The sequence below is a fragment of the Manis pentadactyla genome, chromosome 4, assembly GCF_030020395.1.
Source record: "Manis pentadactyla isolate mManPen7 chromosome 4, mManPen7.hap1, whole genome shotgun sequence".
NCBI lineage: Eukaryota > Metazoa > Chordata > Mammalia > Pholidota > Manidae > Manis > Manis pentadactyla.
In genome coordinates, this window is record NC_080022.1 from 62,798,760 (window position 1) to 62,815,796 (window position 17,037).

General features: G+C 39.5%; 1 protein-coding gene across 2 annotated transcripts in view; it reads right to left on the reverse strand.

Annotated features, from left to right (window-relative positions):
• ERICH3 (glutamate rich 3) overlaps positions 1 to 11,169 on the reverse strand; it is a 130,276-nt gene extending 119,107 nt beyond the window's left edge. The window contains exon 1 of one of the 2 annotated variants that reach the window (XM_057500330.1): positions 10,676 to 11,169. In XM_057500330.1, coding sequence (XP_057356313.1) covers positions 10,676 to 10,698 — 23 coding nt within the window. In that variant the 5' untranslated portion in view covers positions 10,699 to 11,169. The remainder of the gene's footprint in view (positions 1 to 10,675) is intronic. The other variant, XM_057500329.1, reaches the window with a different exon arrangement.
• Positions 11,170 to 17,037: the final 5,868 nt, after the last annotated feature.

Sequence of the window (17,037 nt, forward strand, 5' to 3'; positions counted from 1 at the left end):
AAAAAAAGAGCAGTTCCTGTGTGTTAACCTCCAATGAGTTCTACACAAGGGTATAAAGGGCATATAAAAGTGTGGGCAAAGGGCCTGTTTGTGTTTATACAGAGGATCAAAGCCTAATTGGGCTACCCCGAAAATGAACTAAGATACGATATGAAAAAGAACTTCCAACATCAGCACTCTCTGGAAGACTTATGCCAGAAGATGATCATCAAAAAACCCTAACAAAGATCCACGCACTGCTACAGCTGTAGATGCCCTCATCGCACCGGTTCCTGGACTTGTCATGGGAATGAAGAAGGAGATATCTAAGCTGGCCTGTGCATACAGTGAAACAACAAATTTGACTGGATCTATACTGTTGGAACTCAACCAAGCATTAGGAGAAGTGCAAATTGTAGCTCTCCAAAATCTTACAACTACAGACTATTTACTGTTAAAAGAACATATGGCATGTGAACAGTCCCCAGGAATGGGTTGTTTTAATTTGTCTGATTTCTCTCAGACTGTTCAAGTTCAGTTGAACAATATCCACCATATCATAGATAAGTTTTCACAAATGCCTAAGGTGCCTAACTGGTTTTCTTGGTTTCACTGGAGATGGCTGGTAATTACAGGTATGCTTTGGTTATGTAATTGTACTCCTATTATGTTAATGTGTGTGCGCAATTTAAGTAGTAGCTTAAAACCTATACATGCTGAAGTTACTCTACAAGAAGATATGTCAAAGAAATAATCAATCTTCCCATGTTTTCTGCCGCCTGCTACTTCTATAGCTTTTCTTCTTCCTTCCTAATTACAACCCTTAAATAGAATTCGTGCCTCATATCAAATTTACTGAGTATCATAATTCTTCCAAGTAGTAAAGATACCTCAAGACAAATGCTGGGCATAGAAGCCACAGGGCATAAATATGCAAAGAAATAAAAAGCTAACCATTTCAAACAATAAGGCTTCTTTCTCACTTACCAACTTTACATTTCCCTGTATGGCCCCGGAAGATGACTGGTTAGCCAGAGACGGGTAAGATTCCTCAAGGGAGGAACAACCTAAGACAGGCACAGTCACAGGGGGGCCATCAGGTGAGAAATTGGGGATCAACAGAGGTGAGGCTTAGAACCTCACCCCCCCCTGTTCTGAGAGAAAATCTTCTGCATACGTGGATATTTTATTGCCCTTGTCTAGCTTGGATTAACACATAGTCTATAGGCACACACCTGATCATCTACATTTGCTCCCTTACAACACTAAACTATGTTTTCTACCTTTATCTTGTACCTACCTACCACTTCAGCATTTTATGAAAAATAATAATAATAAAGAGAGAAATGTGGTATCCACATATAAATCAAGTATAAAAACCAAATGAGTATTCATATTTGAACTGACTGTTTAGAGTTCATAATGCATGAGCAAAACCGAAAGTTTCTGTGATGACTGCCCTTGTACTGTTCACTATGTAACTTATTCACTATGTAAGAATTTGTTCTCCATGTAAAAACTTGTTTGTTATGCCTCAGAAGATTGGAGACTGACGAAAATTAGGCTTGGGGTGGATTAATGATTGTGCATTGAGCATTGACTCCCCTATACAGAATTTTATTGTTGTTAACAACCATTTGATCAATAAATATGAGAGATGCCCTCACAAAAAAAGAAAAAAAAGTACACACTTCCAATGGTAAAATAAACAAGTAACCGGGATGTAATGTATAGCATAAGGAATATAGTCAAGATATTGTAACAACTTGGTATGGTGATAGCTGGTACCTAGAATTGTCATGTATATAAATGTTGAATCACTATGTTGTACACCTGAAACTAATGTAATGTAATACTGTGTGTCAACTACCCTTCAATAAAAAAATAATTATCTACAAAAAAAAAAAAAAAAGCTAAGAGGCTTAAGTCAAAGTTTCAAAAAGTGGGGGATAACTGTGCTAAGGTTTTAGAGTATTTTTTACTTCCTTTAAATGCTTCCAGATATATTATTTGATGTTTCTCCCCTCCTTCAAAACTCTTCCCCCATATTAATCCTTCCGGATGTCGTATTCAATTAACCCAGCTCTACATCTAGCAGAAGACTTAAGTATGGAAGTTCCCCTGCAGAAAACTGGGCATACTTACATATATTAGTACCTAATTTAGCAGGTATTAAGTTAACATATTAACATTTCCTATGTGTCAGGCCCTCTGCTTAATATTTTAAAGTATTTCATTTAATCCTCACAATCACCTACAATGCAGACATATTTTCCACAAGAATGAAAAAAAAGAATCAGAGAGATTATACAAAATTTGTGCAGGGTCATACAACAGTTATGTGGCCAATCTAACTCAGATTATCTAAGTCTACAGCCAGACAGCTAATTACTAAAGCATTGTATTGCATTGGACCAGAAGCAGTTCCTAAGCCCTTTACCTTGCCTATCTCCCACAGAAGTTGGAAAAGCAAGGTACATTCTTTCCCACTCTCTCTTACAGCTGGACATGTTCATTGATGCAGTTCTGCTCAATGAGATACTAAAGGGAAGTCTTCTGGAAAGTTCTAGAAATGTTTTCCTCCCTGATAAAAAAAGTCCTTCTTTCACCGACTTTCCTTCTGTATGAGATGTCTTTACAGAGATATAATGCCTTGATCTAGGGTAGTTACCTTGCTATCATAAGGAAAAGAAGCCAAGAAAATTGTAGAGATAAGAGCTCAAGCCCAGAAATTATTTTTAAAAAAAGCATCACCTACCTTCAGACTCCTTGTGAAATAAATAATAAATTTTGTTACAGTTTAAGACACTATTTCTTTGGTTTTCCATTACTTGTAGTTGCATGTCTTCCTCATTCATTAATTTATAAGTGTTTATTACTACTATAAGGACATAATAACAGTCACAGAAAAATGGATACCAGCTTAAAATGTTCAATTTTCTATCGCACCTGGTACCAGACACTAAGAGGTGGGGAGATATTTGATTACTAGTCAGACTTAACAAGAGAAAAGTTCAGAGCTTATCAGTAGAGATCATTGACTTATTATCTTAATTACTTCTCCTCACTAGCCCTTTAATCATAGTTTCTGTTTGCTCTGATTTTTATCTCCCTTTTGAATATTTGGCTTCCAATCTCCACTCTCCATGACCCTGATATTGTTAAATCATTTATTTTCAATGACTCTAAAGTTCTCACAAAGACCATCTGCAGCATTTGCAGGCCCAAATAATGAAGAGCATCAGCAGCTGCAAATAAGTTGTATTAGTGTGCTAGGCCTGCTATAACAAAGTGACACAGACTGGGTGGCTTAAACAACAAAAACTTACTGTCTCACAGCTCTGGATGCTAGAAATCCAGTACTGAGGTGTCAACAGGGTTGGTTTCTTCTGAGGGCCTGGAGGGAAGGATCTGTCCCAGCCCTTTCTCTTTGGCTTGCAGATGGCCATCTTCTCCCATATCTTCTTCCTGCGTGTATGTGTCTGTGTCTTAATTTCCTGTTCTTACAAGGACAATAGTCGTACTAGATTAGGGTTCATCCCATTGACCTCATTTAACCTCACTCTTTAAAGACCCTATCTCCAAATATAATCACATCTCAAGTACTGTGAGTTAGGACTTCAACATATGAGTGGTAGAGTAGAAAGACACAATTCAGCCCATTGCACAAGTGTAACCAGAAAGGTGACTAAAACATAACATGAATTTAGACAAAAGAAACAAAAATATGTGCCCTAGATACCAAGAAACTCAAGCTGCTATCATTTCATTCTGAATTATCTGTGCTGGAAAATAGAAAAGGATCATTGATGTTCCATCAGAAAGGGGAACAGATAGATACCTTTTGGATCCCACCATATCCATATAAGTAGTTGGGATGGATGAGGAGAGGATAATGAAGCTCTCCAAAGAGAATCACCAGAGCACAGGGCAGAAGAATACACTGCACTTCACAGTGATCTACCTGAAGACCAAAAAAGAGTTAAGCATACAAAAGTGGCAGGAAGACAAGAACAATGAAGAGTGAGAGTGGCCTGCAAGAGAATGGGAAGTTATTAAGGAATTCAGAATCATACATCTACACTAGGAAATGCTCTTCATTTTTCAAGAATGTTTCTTTTGGCTCACTATAAAAACAATGATTTGACAACTCTCAGAAACTTTTAAATCATTAATACCAAAGCACTCTTAGTAATGCATGACTTTTCCAGCTGCATCTCCTGAATTTGTCACATCTTTTTCTCTTTTCTCCAGAGAGACATTAATACAGAAAGGCAAGCTCTCAGGTCAATTACTTCAATCCAAATATATTTTCTGATACAACAGTTTGCAGCCATAACATTGTCAATGAATGCTGTGTTCCCTAATCGGGATTCTTGCAAGAAGACAGTCACTTAAGAGCTTTTGACTAGTACAAGAACAAAATGACTTCTGCTCGGCTGGAAACCAGAGGTATATTGGAATCCTATCTTACATTCAGGTTGACATTTTTAGTAGACACGAGATTCAAATATACTATATGGTCAAAAATATCCTCAAAAATCATTAATTTAATCTGTAAAGTACAATACACACGGTTTTGTGTAATACCACTCTATTTAATATATTGTTCATATGCTGAAGTTTGAGAACCATGGAGCTAAGACAAAGCAAGAACTAGTCAAAATGCAGCATCTCTACACTCAAATAATTCTCCTTTGAGGGCACGGTCCAAGTCTTTTTCAATGCAGTCAGGACCAATACTTGATGATTTAAATAAAAAATTAAGTTAATGAGATAACTACATATAAATACATTTACTTTAAATAGTTCATTTCAGTTGAGAGCGTAAATACATGTCTGCTAATTTTTTTTCTGTGTAGTGCCAAGGGTTTTACTTTCGATGACACAACTGATCATTAACTTTTAAAAATACCCATCATATTCATAACGTATCACTTGAAATTTTAAGCTTAGGGAAAGGAGACAAAGGCACTTGCAAACCAGTGTGAGTGCTGAATCCTAGATTTATTTTTTTATAAAGTTTACTTCCATCTAATTCGACATTTTATTTTAAAGTGATGGACATTTACACAGGCATTCCAAAGTGCCCATTATTCTCAAGAACTTGTGGGAGGAGCTGAGTAAGCCGTTAAGGGAAAGATCTGGCAATTCAATCTACGTACTGCTTCTGTTGGTCTGTACCAAAATTAATAACTGAATTTTAAAAGATTATTTCAGTACTATCTCCCAGAATCTGAAATTTTCATTGAAAATGGTATTTCTATAAAGTCTTGAAAATACATAAACACCCCAGCTTTTAAAACACATAAATGATCCAGATTGTTTGAGGCTGATTTTAAAATTGAAAATGGTGTCAGAGAAGCTTTATTTTCTCATCTCCCTGAAAAAAAATTTTTGTAGTTATTAATAGTCAAAATAAGTTGAGGGAGTTGCCACTTCTCACAGTCAGAGATGCCTTTCTTCAGCAGAGACTGAGAAACAACGTGCTATAATAGACTGCATCTGACAGCACCCTAGTCCCTAAACCAGAAGTTTATAAACTGGGATCTCCATACCCCTGGAACACTCAAAGCCTTTCCCAGGGGAACCCAGGTAAAGATAGTTTTAAGGAAATAAATTTCTAGACCCTCAAGTTTCCTCTGTGCTCCCTCAAAACTGATCTGCCTGAAAATGTGCTTCCCAGTTATGTTAATCCTACTTTCCCTTTTATAATCATTTTTCCATGTTTACCAAAGGCACACCTCTCACCATCTGATGTCTTATTAGGGTGCACTAAACTTAGATAAACATCTAAGAAAGAAAGGGACAATTTGAAGTATTGTATAGATGTTGATACAACAAACGGCTTTAATGCCTGGGCAATGAATACAATGCCAAGTAATTTTCAATTCTTTGCTTTCAACAGAATTAAAGGAGGACCTAATTGTGTTGTCATTTGAAAGATCACTGAAAACAGTTTTTGGTGATATATCACTAAGTAATTTTTGGCGAATAACTCTGAAGGAATTTAAAGAATTGAGTGACAATGTATCAAAACCCTTTCCATTCCCATCAACTTAAGTGAACAAGTTTGTTGAGCAAAGGGTAAGACACCTCATCTATTTAAAAAAAAAAGCAGACTCAATAACAAATGATCAGAAAGGAAGTCAAGACAAATGAACATGTTCAATTCACCGTATTTAAGTGGAAACAATTTACTCCTTGAAGTTAAATTGCTAATATTTAACAGAAGGGTGAGTAGAAACTACCCTATTTGAATTCAAATATTTTATGTCTCCAAGTCCAAAATTCTGTGTGACAGATAATTTTGGTGGTGGGAGTGAGTGGTAAGCAACAGACAGTCCAGAATACTACTAAAATCATACAAAGTATTAAACAGTTTGCTAATAAGAAAGGAGAAACATCTACATTACCATACATAATTCTGAATTGTATATGTGATAAGAAGTTCTCAGATCTAATCTCTCAGCAACTTGAAAATTTAAAACAGTATAATAAACTATAGTCACCATGATTACATCCCCATGACTTATTTATTTTATAACTGCAAATTTGTCCCTTTTGACCACCTTCACCCATTTGCCCATCCCTAGCAACTACCAATCTGGTTTCTGTATCTCTGAGTTCAGGTTTTTTGTTTTTACATTCTACATATAAATGAGATCATATGCCACTTGTGGTGATCATTTTGGAGTACACACAAATATTGAATCATTATGTTGTTCACCTAAATCTAATATAATGTTATACGTTAGTTATACCTCAACTTAAAAAGAAGAAAAAATACCATGTTCGATGAAACAAAGAAAAAGACAGAGACAAAGTGCAATGGACACTGACTGTAAATGACATGGTGGTTTTATAACTTTTTGTCACTTCTGCAAACTCATACCCACTATCTAAAAATTGATGATTTTATTTGCAGCAGTTCTTACTCTGCCTTGATGAAGAAAGACTGAGTTATCAGGGAATCCTAAGGCTGTGTTCTTTCTATGTGCACTTCAGTATACAAAATGTCTCTGACTTAACAACGGTTCAACTTACAATTGTTCAACTTCATAATGGTGTGAAAAGGATATGCAGTCAGTAGAAACTATACTTTGAATTTTGATCTTTACCTGGGCTGGTGATACCCGGTACAACAGTGCTTCATGCGGCTGGGCAGTGGCAGTGAGCTGCAGCTCCCAGTGAGCCACGTGATCACGAGGGTACACAATGGATACACTTCACATTCAGCACCCATACAGCCATTGTTTTTCACTTGCAGTACACCATCCAATACATTACACTAGATAGTCAATACTTTATTATAAAAATAGGTTTATGTTAGATAATTTTGCCCAACTGTAGGCAAATGTAAGCCTTCTGAACACATTTAAGGTAAGTTAGGCTAAGCCACAATGTTCAGTAGGTTAGGAGTATTAAATGCAGTTTTGACTTAAGGTATTTTCAATGCACTATGGATTTACTGGGAGGTAAACCCATCATAAATCGAGGAAAATCTGTACTCTGTCACTACAGAAACACTTCTTTACATTAAAAGAATGTAAATTTATTAAGTCTAAACAAAAAATAAATCTTACCCTTGAAACAGTCTATCCAAACACATCATGGGCACTTTTGTCTTGTCATAAACTATAATGCTCCCATTCCTCCAGCTCCTCAAAGTGAATTTACAGACAAGTGTGGCTATCTCTACTTTGAGCCAAGTTTATCTTTCACAGAGGGAGTCGACTTCACATAGATTCCGTGATAATCCTTTGAAGGAGTTAGAAGAACCATATCATTTTATCTTCAGGCACAACTACTGGTATAAAATCCCCATCCCATCTCTAGGGTTAGTGCGCAACCCACAAACACACACACAGACAAAGAGCAACTCTGGGTGAGATTTAGCCAACTAGAGGGACTATCAATTGAAATTTTCCACTCTAAAACAATTTCATTAGAGATGGCCGTACCAGAAATGGTATTTTATAGTTGAGTTCCCCCAAATTACAATGCACTCCAATTCAAAGTCTATTATAATCTTTGGCAGAAGATTTTAAGACCATTTTTATTTACTCCAGACTCCAAGTGAACTTAGCAAAGGCCTTTTGCAATTTTTACATCAAGTGTTTCATGCCATAATTAAGTAAGCAGAGGAGCTCAAAAGGAAGCACCAAGAGAAAGCACCAGGGCATCACTCATCGATTGGTGGAATTTTAGGGATTTAAAATTTCTGTTTTATTGTACAACTGCACTTTATTGCCACTTTATTCTTAAAATGTAATAAGTACAAACTGCTTCAGTAATGATGGAAAAGCTTTCTCAGCTTTAATGAAACCTTTTATTTGCTACTGAAACTTTTATTATTTCCAAATGGTAGCATAAGCAAGAAAAATAATCACTACTTACACTGAGGGAAAACTATAGCAATTTGAGTAACTTTTTTCTTGGGTGAATGTTAAGGCATTTAGAGTTTATGTTTACTGATTTCATTTATTCTTGAGGAACTAAAAACAAAAAATATATACATACTATTAAAAATCAGTTTCTAATCATGTGTCAAAATACTAGACAGTTATGTACAGCTATCACCTGCCAGATGGTGGTCTGATCTGGATGAGAGTTTCCATATACCTAGGGGTCCCACACATCCCAGCTGTTGAGCCTGAGAGGCAGTGAAGTTAAGTGCCCAGACTCTAAAGCGAGGCTGCCTGCCTAGGCATTCCACCCTGCCCCCAGTACCTGTGAGACCTCTAGAAATTTCTCAGTCGTCAGTTCCTCTGTGAAAACGAGGGTGACTAGAACCTGCCTTGCGAAGTGGGTGGGGAGATAACATGAGGTATTGCATGGAAAACATTTGACTAGAGACTGGCACATGGTAAGCACTTAATAAATATTTAGCTCTAATATGTGAATGCTTCCACCTCTCAACTGGATGCAGTCAGATGATACCATTCCTTCAACAACCACTGATTGAGCTTTATGCAGAACACTGTCTAGGTGAAGAGTGCACAAAGATCAATAAGACATCGTACCTGCTCTTTAGGAACTTAGAATGTTAGTGCAAAATGATTGTTGCCATCATAATATCCTCCTGGAAGAACACAATGTAGCCTACTGTTTCACTAGATAACAAGCTTTCCTTTTACCCCTGTGCTGGAAACTAATGGAACTTCAGAAAAATTTCACTTCAGTTTCTGAAATCTTAATCATGCACAATTTAATAAGTAGCTACAGGTTTTTCCACATTTTAAAACAGATGATTAAATGGTCTAATCAGCTTTTAACTCAGCCAAAAACTTGAAAAACACAGGAAGACAACCATGACTGACCATTCATTTTCCCGAATGTGGACATACTGAGAACAGCAGCTGCGGAAAAATAGTGCCATTTACTTCCCACATGACCCACGGCTAACTAAAACTGCACAGGAGTTCAGCATCAAAGGGCTGCAGTGCCTACACTAAATTCAGTTTGAGATAAAATAAGAAACTTGTTTAGTCAGAGCTGCATCACTTTCCAAAAAGTCCCGAAACCGACTTGCCAGCATGGCACCTTCTATAGGCTTTTAGCTTTTCAAACATTGTGTTGATGTCATTACACTCAAAGCATTTATTAAAATACAAAATCTTTAAGTTTGACTATAAATCTAAAGCACAATGACTAATGTGGTTATTTCAGACATCACAAACTCCAAATGATCTTAAATATGTTGTTCTCTGCTAATTCGCAGCTCTTGAAAATACGCAATAAATTCAATTAAAAAGGAAAGCATCTTCAAACTAGTTGCAAGCTCAACTAGGATGTTATCTTTGTACTAGATGTATCATAACAAAAAAAATCTAATATGCATTACATTGTTTAATGCAGGAGGAAATTGGATATTCTGTCTTCCAATAAAAGGATCAAGACATGTATATATATATATATACACACACACACACACACATATATATATGCATACATATTTTTATACATACATTTTTTTTTTCTTCAGCAACCAATAATGGCTGTGTTAACTTTCTAGAACAGATTGAATAATTGCCAAGATAATTCTAAGGAGTCGCCCTGCCGGAAGCAATGGCAGAGCATGTGTAAACATCCAAGCACGCAACTCCCTCCTTGTCTCCTTCCTCAACTGTACCAGAACGCCTTTCCTGGTCAAAATACTCTCAAAGGAACCTTATGAACCTCTTGAAACTGCACAGGTCAAAATCTTGAAATAAGGGGCACCCCTCACAATGATACCTCTCTCAACATTAAATCAACTCAGACCTCATTTGTATGCAGGACACCACAGTAAGAATTCATCGCTCAGTCCCAAATCTCCAAACGGATGCAGATTTTGGTGACCTCTACCTTTGCATTTAAACACATGTCTCACACCACAGGATGCTCTTGATCCCAGCTAACGTCCTGCTTACTGTAGGCGTTTTCCACACCCATTTTTTTAATCCTTACAGAATGAAAATTTTAAAAGAGGTCGAACGTCGGTGAAAGAAGGAAGTAAGGGGAGGGAGAAGGAAGCCTGGGATTTCTGCCATCCTCAACGCAACCCAGGATCCTATTATTAGTTTCCTCTTCCCCAGCCCCCCTCTGGCTCCGCTCTCGCCCCTTCCCTCAGCAGCAGGAGGGAGGAAGAGGAGGGGCCGCCGGCTGAAGCCACCACCTGCCTCGGCGTAGGAAAGCTCCAGTTGTCACTTACCCAGCAGAGTGAGAATGGCTCATTTTTGCAGGACCTCTCTGGGCCCCCGCGGCAGGTGCGGAGGGTGGGTGCTTGAGGTCTCCTGGGCGCTGGCGCCGCAACAGGCGCGCTCTTCGGGGGGGACTCCGCACTGCGGCCGCCCGTGCGCCTGGCTGCTGGGCTGGGCCGCCGCGGCGCCTGGGCGCTCGGGCTCCCGGTGGCCTTCCCGGCCCCCACCGGCAGGCGGTATCCACAGCCTCCTGGTTGCTAAGGAGGAGGAAGGCAAGCGTGGAGGTACTGGAGAAGCCGAGGTGCTGCTGGAACAGAGCCTGGGGAGCTGGAAGTGAAGCTCAGTCTCCAGCCCTTTTTCTGGGCCCCGATGTGGGAGGAGACCCAGGCCCTTGCCTCTTGCTCTGTTGTTCTGGGTTACAGGTTCCCCAGGCACCTGCAATCTGAAAATGCGAACGCGCACACACGTACGTGCACGCCTGTTTAGGCTGATGTGCTTCCTGCTAGGCCCCAGGGAAAGAAGGGCTGGGGGTGGCTGAGGCTGAGGTGGCATGAGCAGGGGGCAGCTACATTGTGATGCCTTGGTTTGCAGCTGTTAGCTTCTGGACGGCAAATTTAAGGGAATGAAAGAAGTCTTTCTCAGTCTATTTCAGGTTTTGACTTTGTTTCTCTTTCCCAGCCGTTGCAATTGGCTCATTTATTTCTTGGGAAGGCCCCATCCTTGCTGCTAGCCCCCAGCAGACAGGGCTAACAGTTGTAACATTCAGAAGGTGGGTAAGATGCAGTTACTCAGTAAAACATGCTGGAATTATATGTCTGTACAATGTAATCCAGTATATGGAATCCACACCCTAGATGAGGAAGCCTGGATTTCAGTGACAGGGCCTTGGTGTGCAGAAGTGAAACACTGGATTCAGTTGACCTGTCCCTAGTCTGGTTCTTACTTTGTTAGGAACAACTTTTGATCTCTGGTCTTAGGTTCCTCACATATAAGTCACGAGTTGGACACATGCTTGGTGACTGAGCTCTTCATGGATCTCTATTATAGCTTAGCCACACTTATAGATGGGAAGGGTGTCACCTCATTCATGGCTTTCTGCTTTCCCACACATCACAAAGGCCCCCTGAACATATCAGAGTCCAGCATCCTTTGCATCACATTCAAGTCCCTTCATCATCTGCCCCCAGCATCCTTCACAACCCCAGTGTGACCACTTTCTCTACCTCTGCTTCTGAAAGTCCCAGCAAACCAAACCTTGCACAATCCTGCTAATGGAGGTATACTTCTTCTCTTAACCTGATAAACTATTCATCCCCCAACACTTAGCTTGCATGCTACCTTCTTTGATGTCCCCAGGTGTGTTGATGCAACCCCTTTCCCCTCTGCCTGGACATACCCATTGTACACTCACTCCTGTACTGCATGTACTGCTGTATGGCTGCCTTTCTACTTGAACTTGAGCTCCTCTTTTTCAGGTGGTACATCTATTTTATTGTTCTGTATTCTCAGAAGCAAACAGTTCACCAAATGTTTGGAGTATAAAGAAAGAAAAATCTCAAAATGATAGCATTTTTACTGAGTACTTTTTAAATGCTCTACTCAGCCTTTTATTGAGCACTTACTGTTCATTATCTCATTTAATCCCCCCTTCTATGAGGCAGGATTTATCCTCCACTTCCTAGCTACCCAAACTAAGACACAGAGACATAAATTATTTTGTGTGAAGTCTATAATAGCTCCTAAGTGGAAAAACCAGGACTCAAAACCAGGTCTATGTGATTCCAAAGCCCTTAAGGGTTTTGTAACAACTAAAACATTCCTTTTTCCATTAAAGTCAAATTTCTATGAGCTTCCTAATCTGAAAGACCAGAGCCTTCCCAGTGATGGGGGTGGAATAGGGTTCTAACTCAGTAGCTTAGATCCTGAGACTGAGGGCTTGGGTTTGCTTTGGGAACCAGATACCTAAAGCTCAAGAGAGGCAGAAGTTATCAAAGAAGGAAGATGTGAGATGTGGAAGTGGCATCTTAGGTTAAAGAAGAAAGACCTATAGATACCTAATCACTGTGCAGCCGGAAATGGAACTTGAGCCAGTTCTGCCGTTATGTCTATATCCCTACTGACTGGGATTCCCATCTGGGGATGTCTCTAAGGCTCATTTCACATTGGATATAGATTTCACCTGGATAAAAGTTGGCAGGCAGGGAGGAGGGACTAGGGGGAGACACCATTTGCCCAAGTGCTGCCAGCCGTTAACAATGGTATAAATAATATAATCTTATATGGGTACTAGTTGTTACATACTAATTCATTTGTGCAAATAGAAAATGGTATTCTCTCAAATGATGGAATGAGAAAGGAAATTAAGACACACGATTTAGATCCTCTGGATTCTGCAGAAAAGAAACCCTGGCACTCAGTGGACAGTAAGGCACCCTCAGCAACATGTATTAATTCATAAATGGGGTTTGAGTTCTCCACCCCTGTGAGCCACACAATTTCACATCCCTGATGAAAACTGCAAGGAAGCTACTAATTTTCACTTCAGAAAATGCTCACTGTGAAAATGTATTTGGAATTTACCCAGAAGGAATTTTTATGTTAATTTCTTATATGGTGATAGAGAAAGAGAAAAAGAAAAAAAAAACAAAATCAAACTGTTCAAGAGACTGAGTAGTCACTGGAGTCATTTTCATTTTCTCACAAGAAAACAAATCCCCAGACGTCCCCAGTAGTATTGTAAATTTGTAAAGATTGCTGTTTTGTAGAAAAACCTGTGTAGTTGGGGCTTAGGGGCAGGAGATTTATAAAAGTAGAGGGGAAGAAAAAATCAAGGATTACTCCTATGATTAAGGAAGTTTTTCTCTCATTTAATAAAGGACACTTCACATTCCACCTTTGGTTGAGAGGAGGAATCGTGACTACAGGGTTTGCCGTCTGCACCTGCGCGGGGCTGTGGCCATAGAGAGCTCTTACCCCTGGGCAGAGCGGCTGGCGAGACAGGGACACAGAGAAGTGCTCTGATGCGCCCAAGTTCTGCAGCACTGGTCACAGCAGCACGAAATTTCCTGGCTTTGCCCCTTCAGTGTGTGCTTGGGTCCAACGCAGCAGCTGAGACCACTTCCTCATGTAAGCCAAAGGGGGAGAAAAGCAAAGTTGTTAATACTGGGGTTTGCCGGGTCTGGAGAGGCATTTAGCAAGTAGGGAAAAGAAGTCAAGGGGAGAAAATACAGCTTTACTGACTTAGGAGGCAAAGAAATGACAAAAAAAGAGGCAAAGTCTTAAATGGAAGTTACTTACTCATTTCAATTATCCACAATCACAGAAAGTTTGAAATACATACATGCCCTTCATTTTGTAAGGCAGCATGCCTTTGCACTTAGACTTGTGTAGCTATGCATGTGGGATATTGTAAATTGTGAGAATTTTTCTTCAGATGTACCAGCAAGGCCATGTGATAAAGAACTAGTTTAAAGAAAAGGGAGAGGCTCTGGCTCCCCTGTTTTGTCCGTATGTAAGTCAAGGACCTAGATTTGAATTGGAATTCTGTCACCACTTTACTATTCACCATCTGTTTCACCACTTCGGGTGACAGGAGAGGCTTTAATGTCTCCATTACCTTGAAGTCAGGCATGGCCTTAGGACTTGTTCTGGCCAATGAAATATGAGTGAAAAATAATGTTATCACTTCTGGATAGAATTTTTCAAAAACTCCTGCAAGATTCTCCATTTTTCTTCCCCTAGCCGCAGCCATCACATTCCAGATGGTGTTTCCGCAGCCAGTTTTCGCAAATGAGAACAACACGGAGCAGAGCCCCACCACCACCCCAACACACACACACACACACACACACACAAATCCATGGACAGGAACACCAATGAGGAACAAACCTTTGCCATTTAAAGCCACTTCCATCTGGGGGTGATGGGTTATCACAGCGACGATAACCACATGGCTGGTAGGGATTCATGCAGCCATGTAACAGCTATGTGAATTGGGGAAAGCAACTGACAGTCCCCAGCCCTGTTTTCTCATCAGAAGATCAGGAGGGCCTGGTATATAGCAAGCATTCAGAAAGTGGTAACTTCCTCATCCTCACAATATTGACTACACTTTAATAACAACCTACACCATGCCAGCCACTAGCTTCCCTTTACATACATCATCTCTCTTTCTCAGGCCAATCTTATAAATCAGGTGTTATTGATCTTTTTACAGATGATGAAATCAAGCCCCAAGAGGTTTACCAGCTTAATGAAGGTCAGCCAGCTTGTAAGTGGAAGAACCAGATCTTTCTGACCCGCAGCTCATGCTTTTCTACCACACCTCCTTCCCTTAAAATAGCTGACTCACCTCTACGTTAGTGAGAATTGTTACAGTTACAATGAATTAAGATAATCTTAACATTAAAGCAACAAATAAAATGGAAAATTTTAGAGTTTTAAATCATCATGTTCTTCAAGCCACACAGCATCTTTCTTCCTGAATGCCTTGGTTTTAATGAGTCCAGCTAAAGCCATATTCAGCAAGTCCTAATCTGGGGTTGCCAACCCCTAAGGGTTTATTAAAGTATTTATATGGATTTGTAATTATTCTCAGGATTTCCACAGGTCTAGAAGAAATAACATATTTACAGACAGGAAGATGGCCTAAGCTAAATAAAAATGTTTTAATTTTTTGGTGTTTTTTTATCAGAATTTATAATAAGTCATCTCATTGTGGTTCATTTGTTTATTGGTACAAATATACTTTGGTACATTTATGATGATTTTTTTTTAACTACACAGGAACTCTTCATTATAAAAATGTTGTTAAATGCTACTATATACCAAATCTCAAAATGGGAAGGACAAGCCTAAATTTATCTTTTTCTCACCCTTGACAATTTAGCCCCTAATAATCAGTCCAGAGAGGTGCTGGGAAATGGCACAGCAGGACACATAGATGGCAACCAGGGGAGAGTGGCCACAGGGCGCTGGCAGAGGGAGCAGCCAGGGAATGAATTCAGAGGAACCCACAAGAGAAGTAATGCGTCTAGTTAATTCGATAAAAGAAAAGCTGATGGATGAAATGAAAGTGACAGAATCAAAGTAACCTTGCCACTTTGGGGAACATGAGCAGGACACCTAGAATTTGGGGGATGATAATCTCACAGAAATGTTAAGAGACTTTTGTAGGAAATGTGGGTCAAAATGGAAAGAGAGTCAAATTGGTGTTCTGTGGCCATGCCATCCTCTACCTCCCCTTGATGGGAATCCACCACTCATTTTCAGACTGACTAAGTTAAACGCACTTCAGTCGTCCCCAGAGCAAACACAGCCATTAGGGGTGTTTCAAAGAGATCTTTGGTTCAGGTTTCTGGAGGACAGTGATAGGCCTTGTCATCAAAGCAAATAAGAAATGCTATTATAGTAATGTAATGACAATTTTAAAAATTACTGAATACATGCTATGTGCCAGACTCTGTGCTAAATGCTTTAAATGTTTTGTCTCATCTTATGCTCAAATACTATTATTTCCCCTTTTTACAGAGGAAGTCTCTGAGAAGCAGGGAATTGAAGTATATCCTGGAGTCATATGCTTGTAAATGGTAACACTTCCTTGACAATGGCACTCAGCCCCTGTGTTATACTGTCCCCTGCAGGTAGCTTGGGTCGAGCAAAACCACACACTGAGAGTGTCATCAAGAAGGCAGAAAGGAATGGTATTTACCAAGTGCTTCCACAGGGTAACTACACATACATATTATCTCATTAAATCCTCATAATTCTGAGGGGCAGGAACAGGGATATGTTCTTATCTCATGGTATAGATGAGAAAATTGAGGTTACAGAGATTCATGGGTTGACGAACTAAGTAAATAAGGGGAGACACAAACCCAGGCATTCTAAGTCCGTATGTAATGAGGCTGCCTCTGTAGCAGGCAGATTCTGATTTAACCTCAAACAAATTATGTGCCTGTATAAAAGGTCAAGATATCTGACTGAATTGCAGTTTGAGAAATACCTGGATGGTTGCTTGGAAACTCAATATAAGGCAATTTTGAGATCAAATATGATCTCAAAACTGTAAGATCTGTGTGATACTGGTTTACATTCTCAGATGTACACGTTCTCCCGTATTTTCTACTGATCTGATCACATCTGGATCACTGAGCTTACATGAGTTATATCTCAAGATCCCTTTTAGTCACTGCAAGGCCTTGGAGGTGTGTTCTCAAAGCCCCCTTCGTTTGATTTAAGGTAAGGGGAAAGCACTCCTTCTCATCCATGGTAGGTAGGTGTGGGAACAGGGAGAAATAGATATGTTTATAGCTCTATCCAGTGAAATCTTTAGCGTCTTCCTACAATGAATTGTTTTCTTTCTTATATCCTG